This window comes from Lactuca sativa, chromosome 8 (genome assembly GCF_002870075.4).
Source record: "Lactuca sativa cultivar Salinas chromosome 8, Lsat_Salinas_v11, whole genome shotgun sequence".
Taxonomy (NCBI): domain Eukaryota; kingdom Viridiplantae; phylum Streptophyta; class Magnoliopsida; order Asterales; family Asteraceae; genus Lactuca; species Lactuca sativa.
The window spans coordinates 124,425,924-124,445,638 of record NC_056630.2 but is presented as its reverse complement, the minus strand read 5'-3'; the positions used below and the strand labels follow the sequence as shown (position 1 = coordinate 124,445,638).

General features: G+C 34.4%; 1 protein-coding gene across 1 annotated transcript; it reads left to right on the top strand.

Moving 5' to 3' along the window:
• Window positions 1-1,414: 1,414 nt before the first annotated feature.
• LOC111885623 (protein MIZU-KUSSEI 1) lies at window positions 1,415-2,476 on the top strand. Its single transcript, XM_023881865.3, has one exon. The coding sequence runs from the start codon at window positions 1,489-1,491 to the stop codon at window positions 2,305-2,307; it is 819 nt and encodes a 272-aa protein (XP_023737633.1). The 5' UTR covers window positions 1,415-1,488; the 3' UTR covers window positions 2,308-2,476.
• Window positions 2,477-19,715: the final 17,239 nt, after the last annotated feature.

The following is a 19,715-nucleotide window of genomic DNA, read 5'->3' as shown; positions in this document are numbered from 1 at the left end:
TGGAGTGGACGAATTCTATGGGGAAACCCATTAGAAATCGTCTAAGGCCTCTAAGGAGGGAGTCCATGGATTGCTTAGGGCCTAAGCAGTCAAATTAGGGTTTCCTTGTTAGATAACCCTAATAGCCTCACTATTTAAGGACCCCTAGAGCACCAAAAACGTGGCTAAGAGTTTCCTTAGGGTTTCTAGACGTTTTTGGGTGCCTCCTCTCTTATCATTCTTCATCCTCTTGCTCTTGGTGTTTGTGAGCCATTAGAGGAGTGACACTTGTGACTCTAAACTTTTTAAAGCCATTACAAAGGAGGATTTGAGATTGTTATTGCTACATAACAATCAAGGTAAGATCTAAACCCCAATCTTATGTTAATATGATTAATTATATGCTAAATCTAGGGTTTATAGTTTTGGATATTCAATTGCACGTTCATTAGACAAACTAGATCCAAAAGTTATTAGGGTTTGCATGTACACCATAGGAATGATGTTTTGCTCAAAACCCATCACTTATCTTTATTATTATTATTATTATTATTATTATTATTATTATTATTGGAGAGTACCGTGAACCGTCATCTATTTCATATTAATTTATTTCTTCATATTTTTGAGCATATCATTTAGGAGGAGCATTCCATATATAAAGTTTCAATTATAAATTATGATTTTAACATACACTTCGTATAATTTTGATTTTGTATGATAATTTGTATGTTTTAATAAATATTTAGCAACTTTATCCACCATAGTATAAAACAACATGATAATATGACTATTTTTTATCATTTAGCACAACACACTCAGTCTGACATACAATCAAACAACATTGTTTTTTTTCCCAATCAATAAACTTTTTCAGACAACAACTATCAAATCGAACATTAAGTTTCCTTGAGTTTATCTGTAAAAAAATAAATTTTGGTGGTTAATACATAAAAATGGCAAGTTTATGTTATCACACCTTCATTTTAGTGAACGAAGTATACGTATTCTTCCTTTCTAATCATTTTACCATAAAAATGGATGAGTGGATGTGAGTATATCACAAGAATCTGAAACAAATTAAAATCAACTCTGAAATCTCATTTGTCAACAATTGAATTTACTATTTGGAATAAAAAATGAATTGGTAGTTATCATTGATAATAATATCTCTTTAAAATACAAAAATTAGCAAACCACCAACTTAAACTGGACAAGGGGCCCTACGTCTCATTTCTCAAAACTTTATATATACAATCTTACGAATGAGTCAAAACACGTAGCAACGCTATTGTAATTATTTATATCTTTAACACTATATTAAATCAAAAGTTTAATAATTAATTATTTTAAAATATAAATGTAACACAAAACACACATAATTGGAAATCATAAACTGAGCACTCACGCATGACCTCCTCCTCCCCCCTTTAAATTCACCCCTCCCTCCCAACACCATCATTACTTTCAGTTTCTCTGACTCTGACTCCGACTCCAACTCTAACTCTGATGATGAATCACGATCGTTTTCTTCTACCCAGAACCAGCAGCTGCAAGAGCACCACCGCAATAATCCCATCAAATTACATCTCTTCCACCTCCTTCATTATTGATCCGCCCTCCGTCAACGACGACAAACCCCTTGTGATCGGAAGAAGGTCTTCGGTAGACTATGGAGGCTGTTTACCAAGATTCGGTATCTCCATATTTCTCCGGTCGATTCTCAACATTGTATCAATCCCTTCAATCCTTCCCTCTTGCCGGTGGCTTAACTTACCGACACAACTCTCACTAACGCCATCGCCAGGCCGGAAAGTCACCGGCACATTATTTGGAAACCGGAGAGGACACGTCAGCTTTGCGGTGCAGTATGATATGAGATCAGAACCAATATTTGTGGTGGAGCTGGCGGTGTCAACGGCAGCTCTTGTGAGGGAAATGTCGTCTGGCTTAGTTAGGATCGCGCTAGAGTGCGAGAAACAGAATAAACGATCGGCGGCGGCGCGTGGAGGAGGTGGGAACGCGAAGCTTTTTCACGAGCCGACGTGGAGCATGTATTGTAACGGGAGGAAGTGCGGGTACGCGCAGTCGCGGGCGTGCTCGAAGTCCGACTGGTTTGTTCTGAGTACGGTGCAAAGCATTTCGGTGGGTGCTGGTGTTATTCCGGTGGTGGAGGACGGTGGCAAAAAAAACAGCGAAGGGGAGCTACTGTACATGAGAGCGAGATTTGAGCGAGTTGTGGGGAGTCGTGACTCGGAAGCATTTTATATGATGAACCCGGACGGCAGTGGAGGGCCTGAACTCAGTATCTTTCTACTCAGAATATAATATAATATATAGATTACATCACAGTTTTAAAGTTACAAACTAATCATTGTTTTTTGTTAAAAAAACATGAAAGTATATGAAAGTAGTGTCTTTTACAGCGGAGTTTATTCTCGTAATATTGTTTAAAACTTTGTATTAATTAATATTTTCGTGTGATGGTTTTTAAGCATGTTTATAGTTTTTGGATTGTGTTGAATATTTAGATTATTAACCCATACATTTTGACTTCTTGTATAGAAAAAAAAAAACTTTATATTCTTGCATGAATTAAATACGCAAAAAGATTGACAATATAAAGAGGTCAAACCTAACATATGCCTAATACCTAAAAATGTAAAGATTATCATTTATAAATTATAAATAAACATGAAACTAATGGAATCAACTGTAACTCCATAACTCTTATATATTATACCAAAACAAAGAGCATGCTCAAAATCTTTTCAATCTTCCTAATTATATGAAATGCATTCTTCATAACTTTTGCTTGCTTTCTAGAGTTAGGAACTTTCGAGTTCGATGCAACGATCTTAAAGATTAGTATATATATAGGTAGGTAGGTTCAAATGTTTCTCACAATTGAGTAAACATTAAATGTATATTAAATGATATCCATATTTATAATTCATTTTTATGGAAACTAATTTAATTCGTCATTAATGTCAATAATAATATTATTTTAGAATGAATTCATATATAAAATAATAAGAGTGTATTTTAGGAGAAGGAGAGTATATTCTACTAGAATACAACATCATTCTTCATATTTCATACAACTTTATTGTATTTTAAGTGAATGAGTCCTGAAATAATGTTATTGCTGACATAAAAACCTAGATACGAATTCATTCTGAAAGAATGTTATTGCTGACATTAATGACGAATTTAATTAATTTCCATAAAGAGAAAATTATAATTATGGATATCATTTAATATACATACAATTATGGAAACCATTTAATATCTATCATTATTTAATTAAATAATATTATAATTTTACAAAATTCCTATTGGTGCATTCTAGCACACAATAAATGTAAAAAACACTTTAACCTAGCCATATATATATATATATATATATATATATATATATATATATATATATATATATATATATATATATATATATATATATATATATATTAATAAGGGTACATTAGGAATAATTTAATCATTAATTAAATTAATAAGGGTAAATTAGTAATATTACACATGTGCATTAATTAATATCCAAAATTAACAATTGATAGTTTTTATTTACCTATTTAAACCCTACCCCACTAAACCCTTCAATCATAATAAAAAAACAATTGATTCTCTTCATCACCGGTCTTCCTCCAGCTGCCACCATCAGTATTTTAACAACCCCACCCCCTCATCGATATTCTCTGATCATCAGCATCGCCTACTGTTATTTAAATCCATCATATCCATAACGCTAATTCCATTTTTTCGTCTCTAATTCTTTCCAACGGACAGAGTAATGGTCCTCATCCATATCGACACATTAGTTTCTTCTTGTTGACTACCAACAGCCAACGCACAAACTAACGATTTGTTGGCTGCTTTTCGATGTCTCTTTTGTTGCATTGGAAGTAGTGTTCTTGCAAGTCCCAAGGGTTTCATGTCGCATGGAAGGTAAGAAGGATCAGTGAATTGCAATTCCCGTTATATAAGTTTGATCTAAAAAGTGAAAAAGTGAGTATTTCTTTTATTTTCTTCATTAAACCTTTTGATATGTTTTTTTTTTGTGGATGTTAAATCCTTATTTGTTAATTACGTGAGTAGCATCAATCTTTGCTATTAGAATTTGTTTTTTTAATCAATTTAGGGTCATGATTTGATTCATGGTAAGAGATTTTCACATATTTGAGACAGTTAAGAACATAAACATTATATGAATGAAAAACCCTTCTTAAAATCATTTGTAATCACCTGATTAAATAAGCAATATGTGGAAAAGTGTGCAAGAATATATACATTCTATATCATATACATATTATGTTAGAATTTTACATTTTAATTCTGCTTTTAATTTAATGATTCTCTAAGAATATTTTATGTTGGATGGGTTTGGTTGTCATTTGTGAATTTTTTTTAAGGATTAAACTCCATGATATGAGACATAACTTTTTTTTTCTTTTTTTTTCTTCAGTATCTTGATTACAACTTCAATTATATTTGTTGACATATCATCAAACATTTATAATATTTCTAATAGATGATTCATTCCTTAAGCATATTATGCAACAAGTATATTATTCTATTAAAATATTCAACAAAGAATGTTATATTTTGGTAGAATAATCTACAAAAGAATGCTAAGATTTTCACCAGCGAGTGCAGGTAAATCTAGGGTTTCAAATTTCATTCTACTCACAACTTAGGGGCGTGTTCGGCAAAATTAGCTGGTAACGGGTGGCTTGTAGCGGTTAGCGGGTAACTCGTGGCTTGTAGCGTTTTGTTAAACGCTACATGAAGTAACATTTGGATTTGGAGCGTTTTGTTTAAACTAAACACTAGAAGCTTGTAGTGCTGAACGAGGCTTTCTGTTCAAAACGGAGCGTTTTGTCAAACGCTAGAAGCTAGAAGCTCTCAAACGTTCCCAAACGCTCCGTGCTGAACACGCCCTAGATCTATTTACATCACTAATTCATACCATATTGTGTATATACTGATGGAGTTGATTTCATATGCCAACATAGTGAATTAGTTTTGTTTATTACCAACATAGTAAAGGTTTGATATCATATACCAACATAGATTGGTGAAAGCTACTCATCTTGTTCTAGAAAATTGTTTAAAAAGGTAATTAATTTGTTTGTGTATTATTTTGGTTCAATTTGTGATTTTGAATTCTGATTTCTATTATCCCTCGTTATTGTGTATTTGGAATTTAAAATTATATTAGCAATAAATACAATACTTTTGAATGTATTTTATGTATTCTGTCAGAATAAAATCTATGTATTCTGTCAGAATATATTCTATGTACTCTCTCATATTCTATGTATTTTACCAGAATATATAAAGTGATAATTAATTGCAAGTAACATGTTTTTAACCTTAGTTTTTGTTGTATTTGTGATAGAATGGCTGGAAGAATGCGTTGTAGACCTAATAAGAATAACTTGAAGAATGAATAAAGTTTGATCATACTTACATTTTAATAATGTTGTTATTTTTTAAGAAATTTATTCATTTTTGTTGATATTCTTTTAAAATATGTATAATTATATTAAAATGTATAAGACTTTTAGTCTGTAACAATATGTATGAATTTGTATTTAAGCTCGGATGTATAAAAATATATTAGAATGTTGTTATTTTTCAACATCGGATTCAATAATTTTGTTATTCTTCAATAATATTCTAATAGAATAAAACTCTGAAAGAGCATCATTCTAACAAAAAAAAAATATCCTGACAAAATAAAATCGATTATATTTACAAATTTCGTTAGAATTAAAATTGAATTAATTAAAAAAATCCAGATTTTTAAAATTAGGATAATTAATTATCCCTAAAAATCCAAAATTTTCCTTTTATAATTGTAGTTAATTGTCCAAAATATCATTTTGCTAAAACTTGTGTGATTATATGGTACAAGCTATCCATTGTAATATCATACACTCTTAAATCATGTCCATTGATTAATTCTATTCGTTGGTCCAGATCTATGCATTCTAGCACACAATAGTTAGTAAAAACAAAATAACTTAAACACACACACACACACACACACACACACATATATATATATATATATATATATATATATATATGGAAACGTTCAATCGAGAACATTTCTTATTGCGAGAACATTTGAGAACAAAATTTGACCACATAATTTTTCTAAATTAAAATCATCATATAATATTAATATAAACCACGAAATAAGTAAAAAAATTAAAAAAAAAACCACTAACCAACACCACTCACCACCCAAACAATACCATCCACCACCACCAACCGTCATCGCCACCCACTTCCACCCCCCATCACCACCACCGGCCACCACCAACCCCACCCACCACTATCCTCCCTCCACCACCCATCACTACCACCCACCCACTACTATGACCACCACCTGCCACTACTACCACCCATCACCATCACCACCGACCACCACCACCACCACCCCCACCCGCCACCATCACCCCCACCCACCAACCACCATCATCACCACCACCCACTACAACCACCACCCAACCACCTCTACCACCCATGACTACCACCTAACCACTACCCACCATTATGACCACCACCCACCACCACTACCACCAACCTCCATCCACCACCCATCACCACCACTCGTCACCACCACCCACCGCCCATTACCATCACCCGTCTCCACCACCCACCACCCATCACCCGCACCCGCCTCCACCACCACCGACCACCACCACCCGCCATTACCACCACCCACCACCCATCACCACTATCGCCTCCACCACCTATCACCACCACCCACCTCCACCACCCCCACCACTACCCATTACCACTAACCACCACCACCCTCCGCTATCACCAAAACCACCGACCACCGCTCACCTTCACCACCTATCACAACCACCCGCCATCACCACCCCACCCATCACCCATCACCCACCAAAACCACCATACACCATCACCACTCTCATTATCACCACCCACCCACCCACCCACCCACCCACCACTACCTATCACCTTCACCCGTCTCCACCACCATTCGCCACCGCCACCTGCCACCCACTATAATCACCACTCCACATGTCGCCACCACCACCCTTCACCGCCACCTACCACCTACCACCTACCACTACCAATCATCACTACACACCACCACCATCCATCACTACCACCCGTGATTATATGTATATAATCACATGTGATTATTTGTATTTAATCACATATGATTTATATGGACAATATTCTTTTTTGTCAATATAAATTATATGATTGGATACATACAATCACATGTGATTAGATATATTTAATCAAATGTGATTAGATATATTTAATCACATATGTTATTGTCGTGTTCTCGATTAAATAATTATTTTTGGTCAACTTTAATCATATGGGATTAGATACAGATAATCACATGTGGTTATATGTATCAAATCACATATGATTTATATGAACAATATCCATTTTTGATTTTTCGTTTCAATATTTTTTCTCATATATTTAATCACATGTGATTATAAGTATTTAATCACATATGATTAATATGGACATAAATTTGTTTTAATGTTCTTGATTCAACAGTTGTTATCGTGTATATAATTACATGTGATTATATATATATATATATATATATATATATATATATATATATATATATTTCATCACATATGATTTATTGAAACAAGAATGTGAAAAAAATCATTTTCGCATAAATCATATATGATTAAATACACAAGGCAAACTATTGAATTAAAATGAAAAAATGAATATTGTCCACATAAATCATATGTGAATAAATACATATAATCACATGTGATTATATGTACCAAATAACATATGATTTATGCGGACAAGATTCATTATTTCTTTCTAAATTCAATAGTTGTACTCTTGTACTTAATCATGTGTGATTATATGTATCAAATAACATATTATTTATATTGATAATATTCGTTTTAGAATTTTTGATTCAACATTTTTTTTTCTTATGTATTTAATCATATGTGATTGTATGTATTTAATCACATATGATTAATGTGGAAAAAGAAAAACTATTGAATCGAAAACGCGAAAATGAACCTTGTGTATAGAAATCATATGTGACTAAATGTATAAGAACAATTGTTGAACAAGAATGCGAAAATGAATATTGTGCATATAAATCATATTTGGTTAGATACATATATATAATCTCGTGTAATTAAATACCCAAGATCAACAAATGAATCGAGAACGTGAAAATGAATATTTTCCACATAAGTTCTATGTGATTAGATACATATAATCACATGTGATTATCTGTAATTAATCACATATGATAATTATGGACTATATTTATCTTTGTGTTCTCGATTCAATAGTTGTTCTCGTGTATATAATCACATGTGATTATATGTATCTAATCACATATGATCTATATGGGCATCATGTAACATCCGGTATTCCAGGTATTATTATTATTCATTTATTTGTGAGAAACGAGAGGGAATCGACGAGTTGAGTCGTAGACTCGTCGAGTAGGACCGCAAATGCTGACTGGATTAATGAACGGACTCGACGAGTCGGGAAGGGTGGACTCGACGAGTCTGCAGTGTAAGTTGAAACTCTAATTCCCCGGGCCTGAGCCCTATTTAAAGGACCTTATAGCCCTCTTATGCGGCTACCTATCCAGAGAGAGTGCCCCTTAAGAGCTTGAGCGAGTTGAGAGTGAGTTAAGGCCATATTGATCGATTTTGGTGTGTTTTAGCAAAGGAGAAGTCATTTCTAGCAAGAAGAGGTCAAGGGAGCTGTGGATCCAGGGTTTTCAAGTTCAGATATACACGTTTGAGGTATCAAATCTAACTCCCTTTCTGTTTTGGGTTAAGATCCATGATCTAGGGTTTTCTATAGCCCTTTTTGGGTTTGATAAGTGGAGTTTATGGTCCCTTGCTATGTTAGAATTCAGATCTGGATCCATAGAGGTCCAGAGAGCTTTCCCCATTCTGCTTTATGATGGTTTATGGAGGTAAGGAGACTAGGTTGCCATGTTAGAAGGAATTTCACCAAAATAAGCCTTGTACACGTTGCATGTGGGTCAAGATTCGACCTTTACGTGGTTATTGGTTGTGGGGAAGTCAAATCTATAGATTAGAGAAGCAGATCTGTTGGGGTGCAATGTTATTCATTCATGAATTTGTAAATGTTTGACTTTTGTAAAACCCACTTGCATGTGGAGTATTTGCCTTATGACACATGAGAGATAGAGAGTGAGAGAGAGACATGTAAACACCTCTATAAATAGTGGGTTCATACCACTTATAGAGGTGTGCTTGAGAGATGTAGAAGTGAGTGTGTAAGTGTGTGTTAATTATGTAGTCTAGATCTAGATCTTTTTTGTAACACCATATACATTCAATATATCTCTTAAACACCCAAATCACCATTTTCAATTGTGCAAGCTTTAATTCCGCATGCCAAACCATGTTCTTTGTCACTACAATTGGTATCAGAGTGGGTCTTCAAGATCAAGGTGATTTTTGAAGAACGATTCTCGGTTTGGCAATTTTTTGTCGCAACTTGAACAATTTTGGTGAGTCTCTCTCTATGATCTCTCGTAATTTTTGATTCGTGCGTTGCGTTCTTGATTCATGATCATTTGATTCGTTGGATCTAATTTTCTTTGAAAACCCTATTGATGATCCAATAATTTTTTTTAAGATCAAGCCAAATCAAAATTTGTATCTGTTACTATTCATCAGATTAAGTCCAAATAATGAGTTTGTTACAATTCTCGTAATCAATTGTTTGAGCCTAATATCTAATTGATTTACCGTTCTTCTTGAGTTCGAAGCCCAAACTAAATCGAAATCAATTTTATCAAATATGTTCAGATACTATTTATGTCCAATTATGAGCCCATGAGTCGATATCTTAACACGATGAGCCCAAAGAGTCATTTAATCATGTATAAGATGTGTTTACCTCATCCGTTCATAATCATACGCATAAAGTGGTTGTACGTTCCAATGTTCTTAACTTGTGTTCAGACGTATTTGTTTTCTTCTCATCATCCTGAACAATCGATGTGTATAACTTTGTCTTGTGAATCGACCGTATTTGATTTATGTAAATCTAAAGTCGATTATGATCAAGCAATCAATATCTGAATCAATCGAAAGTCAACATAATCGATTTTGACTGTTGATAATTTGATATCGATTGGGAAAATGTGAAGTCAAGTATCAGTTAATGGATTTCAAAGGTATGAAGAACAGTCAAGAACTTAAAAGTTTTTCTTGAAGTTAGTGTATTTGATCTGAAAAAGATTCTTGAATTGGAGACAATCGGCGTTTGTGAAACATCGACGACGAACAGATGCTTTGATGTCTATGTGTTAAAAGTGAAGCTTGAATCGACTGTAATTTCTTCGATTCTTTTGATTTGGATCTATGTTTTTGATGACGAACACTGTGTTCGTTCATATTTGCACTAACGATTGAAAGATTTTGGAGTTGTTGATTTCGATTTTGGAGTCGATCGATCGAAGTCTTTGGTGTGATAGATCGATAATTTCGATTTGGGATAATTTTTTAGAGTCGGTGATTTTTTTTGGATCAAGATTCGAATGGTTGATGCGTTGGTTTAAAGTCGATTTTGATTTCTCATGGTTGAAGAATTGAATAGTAGTGTTATTAAGTTTGTATTTGGTGAATCAGTTTAAAGATCAAAATTGGGTTCGCACATAAGGTTGTTATACGGTTCGCAATTATGAAGTCAGACCAGATGATTCATTCGCATTTTGTTATGTAATGGTGATATTCGCATTTGTGTGAATCAAAACTAAGTTCGCATACGAGTGACTCAAAAACGGGTTCGCATCTGGGTTTCTCATTAATTTCGCATTTGATTAATTGGATTAAAATGCAAAGGTGATTAACAGTTCACATTTGTTTAGATGGATACAAGATGCGAAGGAATGTGAATGAAAATGCGAAGTCTTTAACTGATTAGTGAATTGGGGAAGAAGAAAGTAAATATTTTCGCATTTGGCCCCTGATATTTTCACGAAATAACACAAATGGTCCAACTTCGCAAAATGGGGTAATAAAATGACAAAAGTGCAGAATTTTCATTTCGCATCCTTGAAGTATTCGCAAGATGGCAAATTTTACCCAGTTTCGCATTTGGGGTAAAATTTTTGAGAAATTGGAATATTTTCAAATCTAGTCCATGCAGTTTGTGCAAATTTACACATTCTACCCACTTTCGCAAATGGGAGTGTGTTTTGCATATTTGACTGTTTTTGGCGTAACGGGTCACTACAGAATTTTGAAATTGACAATTTCTACCCATTTTTGAGAAATTATGTCAAAGGCGATCCGTGAACGATGATAAAAATTCATTATTTTTTGGATTTTCCGGATTGAAGCACAAAGTTTATGCCACATGTTAAAGGGGAGTTTTGACATGAAAATTTCCAAATAGAGCATGTTCTTTTTCCTTGGAGTTTTATAATCAAATTTCGATTATAAAAAGGGGGAGAAGTTTTATATGGAAATTCGAACTTGAATTTTTCATATTACGCGGATTTGAAGACGGAAGTGATCTTGAAGTTTTGAAGCCACAAGATGATGCAATTGGAAGTTCGGAAGTGATGTATTCGAAATGGGTTTGGAATTATTGAAGATTTTTGGGGTGTGTTTTTATGCGCAACTTTGGGGTGATTATTTGAATTTAATCATTCGTTGCTGCTCAGATTGTATGGTCTCACATCCTAGAGCCCAAATTGAAGAATCGTGGAAGAATTGAAGATTGAAGTTCGTTTCGACATGTGTCACCTTTGAGGCTCGAACCGCGTAGTGCTTGATTTTGGAAGATTTGAAGTGGGTCATTCATTCCTAACTTTGAGGGGGAAAATGTTGGGGTGCAAAGTTATTCATTCATGACTTTGTAAATGTTTGACTTTTGTAAAACCCACTTGCATGTGGAGTATTTGCCTTATGACACATGAGAGAAAGAGAGTGAGAGAGAGACATGTAAACACCTCTATAAATAATGGGTTCATACCACTTGTAGAGATGTGCTTGAGAGATGTAGAAGTGAGTGTGTAAGTGTGTGTTAATTATGTAGTCTAGATCTAGATCTTTTTTGTAACACCATATACATTCAATATATCTCATAAACACCCAAATCACCATGTTCAATTGTGCAAGCTTTAATTCCGCATGCCAAACCATGTTCTTTGTCACTACAAGATCTGACCTCAAGAGGTTAGATGAGTGTTTTCATGGGAGGAACTCGCTGAGCCCATAAGGACTCGACGAGTCGAGTCGGGTTGCCCGCGATTCGCGACCCATGATGACCCATTGAGTGAAGGGTTAACTCAGCGAGTCGAGTGAGGACCATGGGCGAAGAGGACACGCATGTACTCGTCGAGTCACGTGAGTGCACTCGACGAGTTGGGTCAAAGTTTGACCGTTGACTTTGGTTGACTTTTTGGGTTTAGTCAGTGTTTGGACTTATGAGCCATTACAGGGGTAGAATGGTCTTTTACCCTTCTTACAGAACTTATAAAGAAGGGTTGGCCTAGCATGTAGAAGTTGTATTAATTAGAGTAATTATTTATGTGATTAGGCGGAGGCTAGTGCAGTATTTCAGCGTTCGAGGTTTACCATGTTACTCGTGGTGAGCCTTCTCACTATATTTTACCTAGTGTGGTAATTAGAGTTATGTGACAGAGTATATTGTATGCTATGTGTTATCTATGTGATTCTGTGTTATATGTGATTCAGAGTTTACAAAGTTAGGGCCGAATGGTACACAGAGTTAGGACCAGAGGGTCCATAGAGTTATGGGACTGGAGGGTCCCACTGAGACATTTTGACCAGAGGGTCATACAGAGTTATAGCCTCGAGTGGCTAATATATGTTGCATGTGGTATTTTGGGGAACTCACTAAGCATCTATGCTTACAGTGTTTGGTGTTATGTGTTTCAGGTACCAGTGAGGATCGTGGGAAGGCGCCGACATGATCAGTACACACATGAGGAGTTTTTATACATTATGATCTTGGGCTGTGTTTATGGATTGATTTGTGAAACAATGATATTTTATAATATTTATGAATGGAAATATGTTTTAAAAATGTGAAAAATTGTTTGAAATTTACGGTGTTACACATCATCATTTTTTGTCCATATAAATAATATGTGATTAGATACATATAATTACATGTGATTATATGTATTTAATAACATATGATTACAGTTGACAATGAACAATTACTGAATCGAGAATGTGACAATGAATCGTATCCACATAAATCATATATGGTTGGATACATATAATCAGATATGATTATATGTATTTAATCATATATGATTTATGTAGACAATATTTATTTTTGCGGTTTCGATGAATAATTGCTTTTGTGTATTGAACCACATGTGATTATATGTATATAATCACATATGATTTAGGTGAACAAGATTCATTTTTTCCTTCTCTATTCAATAGTTGTGCTCATGTACTTAATCACATACGATTATACATATAATCACATGTGATAAAATACATGAAAACAACTATTGAATTGACAAAGAGAAAATGAAATGTGTCCATATAAATCATATGTGATTAGATTCATATAATCACATGTGATTAGATGTATTTAATCACATGTGATTAATTTGGATAAAGATTTGTTTTCATGTTCTTGGTTCAATACTTTTTATCGTGTATATAATCACATGTGATTGTATGTATCTAATCATATATGATTTATATAGACATGATTCATTTTTTCCAAATAAAACTATATGTGATTAGAAAAATATAATCACATATGATTAAATGTATTTAATCACATATTATTAAAGTGAAAAAAACAATTATTGAATCGAGAACGCGAAAATGAATCTTAGCCACATAAATCATATGTGATTACGTACACATAATAGGAGACTTAGTGTAACTCACCTCCTTGAACTTGAAAATCAGATAGCGTGAGCAAGATGGATCATTTCCTTTTCAAGAACCTACACAACAGTTATAACATTATTTAGCTTGTGCTTTGTTGTATTACTCTTATAAAACATATGTATATATTTTCTTATTTTCTCTTTGATTGTAGTGCTCTTTTTGGGATCTGTTTTCTTACCTTTTAACCCATTCTTAAATTTCGATAAAATAATATTAGTAAAGTTCCCCTTTTTATATTTTCAGAAGTATAAAGATCTTGTTCTAATGATTTTTGGTTGATTTTATATTAAATTTACAAGTTAGTAACTTTAAGCTGTCACTTTCTAGACCACTCAAAACTTTTGGAATAAACTGTACCAATCTACTAAGAATTACATCAGTCTCTTTATATGTAGAAAACTATACATGCATATATAACTATAGGATTTGGAATTTTGGCATTTGGAGTTCTAATGAATTTATTATGATTTTTCGAAGACAATGCATGAAACCTGTGACAACATGGACCAATCTGAGAAGATTTCCAATTTTACCCCTTAAGGAGTTGGAATTTCGAAATGTGATTCAAAGTTTGAAGAAACTAGACACACTAAGATTTCCAGAAAAATAACTTTCATGATTTTATGGTGTTCTTATTGACTTGCACGAATTTTAGAAGTTTGAGGACATATTTGGAAAAATTGATCATAATAGCTTTTAAATCACTTTTGGTGTTCTATTAAGGACTTAATGGTTAAGCCTAAAGTTTATCAATTTTTATACGATTGTTGGTTACTTATTAGGCTATTGAGATGTGAAATTAAATTTAACATAAGTGCCTTAATGCATGCAAATTTATAGACATTCTTTATTTTGTGAATAAAAGCTATTTAGTAGATTAGTTCCTCCTCCATAGCAATTAGAGAAACTTCTATAATATGGACCAACAAAAAAAACTGATATATTTTTATCTTCTAGTATTGATCCATCACCAAATATTTTTTTTAGAGAAAGTAGCATTGGTTCAATAGTAGTTGATGCAAATTGAATAGCAAAAAGAATAAAAGATACCTACATAGATTTATGATGCCACCGACCACTCTTTGGCAAGTGAAATGTAACTCATCCAAAATTAAGCACTTTTTAAATAGGCCCTCGTAAAGATTTTTATCATCGTCAAATCAGTCCCTACTTACTAAAAAAATTCTAAGAGGACTTTCATCAAACAGTTGGTGTGCAACAAAAAAAATTTCACCTCCATGTGAAGTATCAGTGTATGATGATCCCATTTTCATTCCAACACACAAATTTGGTGACCAATAAAATGAGATCTGAGAGGATAAAAGAGGGTGCGGTTTCCGATGACTTGGTTTTCCGACGAGTTGATTTTGTAGCCTTTTATTTTAGATATGGTGAAATCAAATCTGGTGACTGATGAAACACGATGAGAGAGGAACGGAGAGGGACGTGGTTGTTGACAAGATAGTTTCACGAATGATTCAAGGAGGTGGTTTGAGGTGGCGTTCAAGAAGAGTAAAGGTAGAGAAATCTTATTTCTAACGATAATACGAGTGGAGATTGAGGGAACCGCTAGATCGGGAGAATAAGGAGAGGAAATAGTTGGTTGATTCAGGCGTTGGGCCGACGATTCCAACGACGGACGGTGATTCCAATAACGGTCCGGTGGTGTAAATGGGTGGTGCAAGTTCAAAAGAGGTTAAGAGATGTCATAGTGGGGTGGGGACTTTGGTATTAGTCTAATTAAAAAAATGTTCTCATTTTAGAAAATGTTCTCATTTGAACATACCTCTCTCTCTCTCTCTCTATATATATATATATATATATATATATATATATATATATATATATATATATATATAGGGGACGGTTCACTTGAGATTAAAAAAAAGTAGAGGTCTTTAGATTCAACCTCATCCATATATTTCTCATTTGTCACTCTAACGCTCCAGCGTACCGGCAGCAGCAGGGTATGCCTAATCATAAATGATCATATTACAGAGAGGTATAATCATATATGATTATACATGTTTATACGTATATGCCTAATCATAAATGATTATTCATATATGTCTGTTCACATATTGAGTAATCATAAATGATTGTTTCAGTTGGTGGCAGAAGAGGTGGTGGTGGTATAAATGACATAGGTGACAGTTGTGGGGTCAGCTAATGTCAGAGGTGGTGGTAGTGGTGGTGGCGGTGATGGTTGTGGTGGTGGGGATGGTGGCGGAGGAGAAAGGAACGGGCATCGCTATATAATCATTTATGATTATAACAAGACTGAAGCGTCGGTACGTTGGAGGGTTAGAGTGGTAGATGTGAAATATATGGCTGAGCTCTATTTTATTTTTAATCTCAACAGAACCTACCCCTCTCTCTCTCTCTCTCTCTCTCTCTATATATATATATATATATATATATATATATATATATATATAGGTTCAAATGTTCCTAATAACTATTATGTGCTTGTATGCACCAATGAGAATTTAGGAAATAATAAATCATTTAAGGGTATTATTGTAATCATTTAAGGGTATTATTGTAATCTTTACATATTTAATTATATTAGATTCAAATTTGAATTAATTTAAAATTTTCAGATTGTTAAAAATAAACGAGTTAATTATCTCTTAAAACCTAAAAATTTCCTTTTTTAATATAGGTTAATTGACCAAAATACCCTTATGCTGAAATTTGTGTGATTATATGGTGCATGTTACCCTATTGTAATATCATAAACTCTTAGGTCATGACCTTTGATTCTATTTCGTCTGGTGGTCCAAATCTGTGCATTCTGGCACACAATAGTTAGTAAAAACACAATAACCTAAGCTTATATTTATATATATATATATATATATATATATATATATATATATATATATATATATATATATATATATATATATATATATATATAAAGAGTAATAATAATTACAAACCATGCATATTCTGTTTTCAAGCATGCATGTGGAAGAGAAACCACAACCTTCGTATCTTATTCAAACGCTTACAACAAAAGTAATTAATCAAAAAATTACACTCACGACATTTGAAGATCAGCTGGTATTGTAATCCCTGACCACACATACTACATTGGTCATCCAACATAATACCTTGGGTAAAGGAGAAAGGATGTGGGTGACTATCAGTTTTAAGAATGCCTCTAAACATTATATTAACAAAATAGTAAGTGCTTTTCCAGGATTATTCATATTAGACACAACAATATGCAAATCCATTGCAAACCAGACCACAAACATCAAAAAGGAACACATCGAATAAGAAAGGAATGGAGTTTGGGTATATGAAACGAAGGGTATGTTATGTGTGGCGCGAGGGGATTCCTTTTTCTGACGACAGTCGAGTGAACCACTCATGAAGAACAAAGTTATTGCAACCACCTTCTCTCCCCCCCCCCCCCCCCCCCGAATCTGCTGATCGTTATTTTCAATATCATTAGCACACCTGTAAAATGACATGGGTGTGTGATTGGTCTGAGACATTGTAACACATGGTTTCTGGTATGAATTCATTTTCCAATTATTTATATTTTCAATGGAGGACTCGGCGAGTTGGAAGCCTCAACTCTGCGTGTCAAATGGTTTTTGGCCGCGAAGTTTAATGAGTCAACTCGGCAAGTCGAGGTGCCTCAACTCGACGAGTTGGCCGTTGGGAAGGAAACCCTAATTTTTAGGTTGTTGCACCCTATTTAAAGGCCTTAAGCCTTTGGTTGGCCTCCTTACCGGCCTCCTTTGTCCAGAAACCCTAAAATCTAGCCTTTACTTCCATTCTTGAGTGTGTGGGCTTGGGGAGAGCCTCAAGTGTTCATTTTTGATGCATGTTGAAGGAGCTAAGGAATTGGGAGTTGCTTATCTTGAAGAAGGAGTCTTGGATCTAGAATCACTAGCTGATTTGCCAAGTTTTTGAGGTATCAAGTTCTTACCTTGCTTATTAGTTTCTTAGATCTCTTATTGGGTTAGATTGTATGCTTTTAGCCATGTTTGGGTGGATGATGGGGGTGTAGGTCGTCCAGAGTGTTTATTCTTTCAGATCTAAATCTTCATTAGCTGTTTTGGCAAAAGGTGCCAAATTTATGGTCTTAAGGGCTTCATGCATTCATTAAGTCCTTCTTATGGCCTCTTTTGAGCATTTGAGCCTCTCCTAGTCATACATGAGTTTAAAGTTGGAGGCTTTACGTGGCCGTTCAAATTTTAAGGTCAGATCTGCAGTTTGGGGCTATGCCTTTGGTGATAAGTGCTTATTGATTAAGCCCTCACCCTTTTAAGCCTAGGGTTTGGGTTTTGAACCCATTTTAGTGGTTCTTAGGGGTAAAGTTGGAAACTTTACCCTTCTAGATGCCATTTTATTTGAGATATGAGTTGTGAAGCTCTTAGTTTCAATAATGTTGAATTAATGAATTAAGATGTTGGAGTTCTGAAAAATCGGTGAGTTTATTGATAAACTCGGCGAGTTGGATCGATTTTTTCCGGACTTTGCAGATTAAAGGGGAAACATGGTGACTTGAAAGACAACTCGGCAAGTTTGGTCAACTCGGTTCGTTGGACTTGACTTTTGACTTTAGTATTTGACCAAGTTTGAACTATAAGGAGTTTTGGGGCAATTTGAGTTAATCTAAGGAATTGTTTCTGTTTAGGGGTTGAGTAGAGTTGATATTTGGAGTCGGGACCTATTCAACTATTATTCAGCATTCAAGGTGAGTTTCATCACTGGGTTTAGCCAGTCTAAGGAACCGATGCTGGCCCTTGTTGATATACTAGGATGCTTGGAGTCTGCGTGACCCTCACATGTGTTATGCGCTGCTATGCGTACTAGGCAAGGCTCTACGCCAGGCGAGGCCTGAGGACTGGAACATATCTTACTATTATTGATTTCTATATCTGATGGCATGATTATATGTATTGATTATATGTGTATAATGGGCGAGGCCTGAGAATAATATATTTGTATACCGAGAGGGGATTGATGTCGGGTGAGGCCCAAGGTTGGGTGGGGGATCAATATGTGATTTATTATGTATGATGTGTGGTAGTTTGGGGAACTCACTAAGTTTTATGCTTATTGTTTTCAGTTTATGTTTTAGGTACTTCTCGTTGTAAAAGGAAGAGCTCGGGTTGACTGTATTGCACACACCATTGGGATTCCGCACATTATGTTTTACTCTAATTTTATGACAGTTGATACATTGGTTTTTATTTCAAATGTGTGGATGATATTGGAAGTACTACTTTTTCTATTATTAGAAATGAAATTTTTGGGACCATATTTTGGGATGTTTCAAGTTGGTATCAGAGCCTTGGTTTGAGGGATTCAAGCATACTCTCGGGTGTGCCTGAACTCAAACTAAGGATTTGGTAGATTTTAAAAAAAAATCATTTTATAAAAAGGATTTATAAAAAGAAATAAAGGGTGTGTTGCATTCAATTGACCAATCTCAAGTAAGTTTTCCCAAATTACCCATACATGTTATTGGATATGATTGAATCTGTGAATCGCATGCTAGTTAGGGTTATGGATCTGCTCATTTTTTGCATGATCGAATGCTAGGAGAGATGACTTTATATGCCTATTGTATGAGCTTGTAGACTTGCATGCTAGTACTGATCAGTCAGTGATAGGATGACCTGATTAGGATATGCGTGATTCTATTACTTGATGCTCGAATGCCGCTTGCTTTGTGCTTTTAGGAGTTCTAACTAACTTCAGAAAACTAGTAAACGAATATGCTAAGTTATATATTATGGGAACTAAATA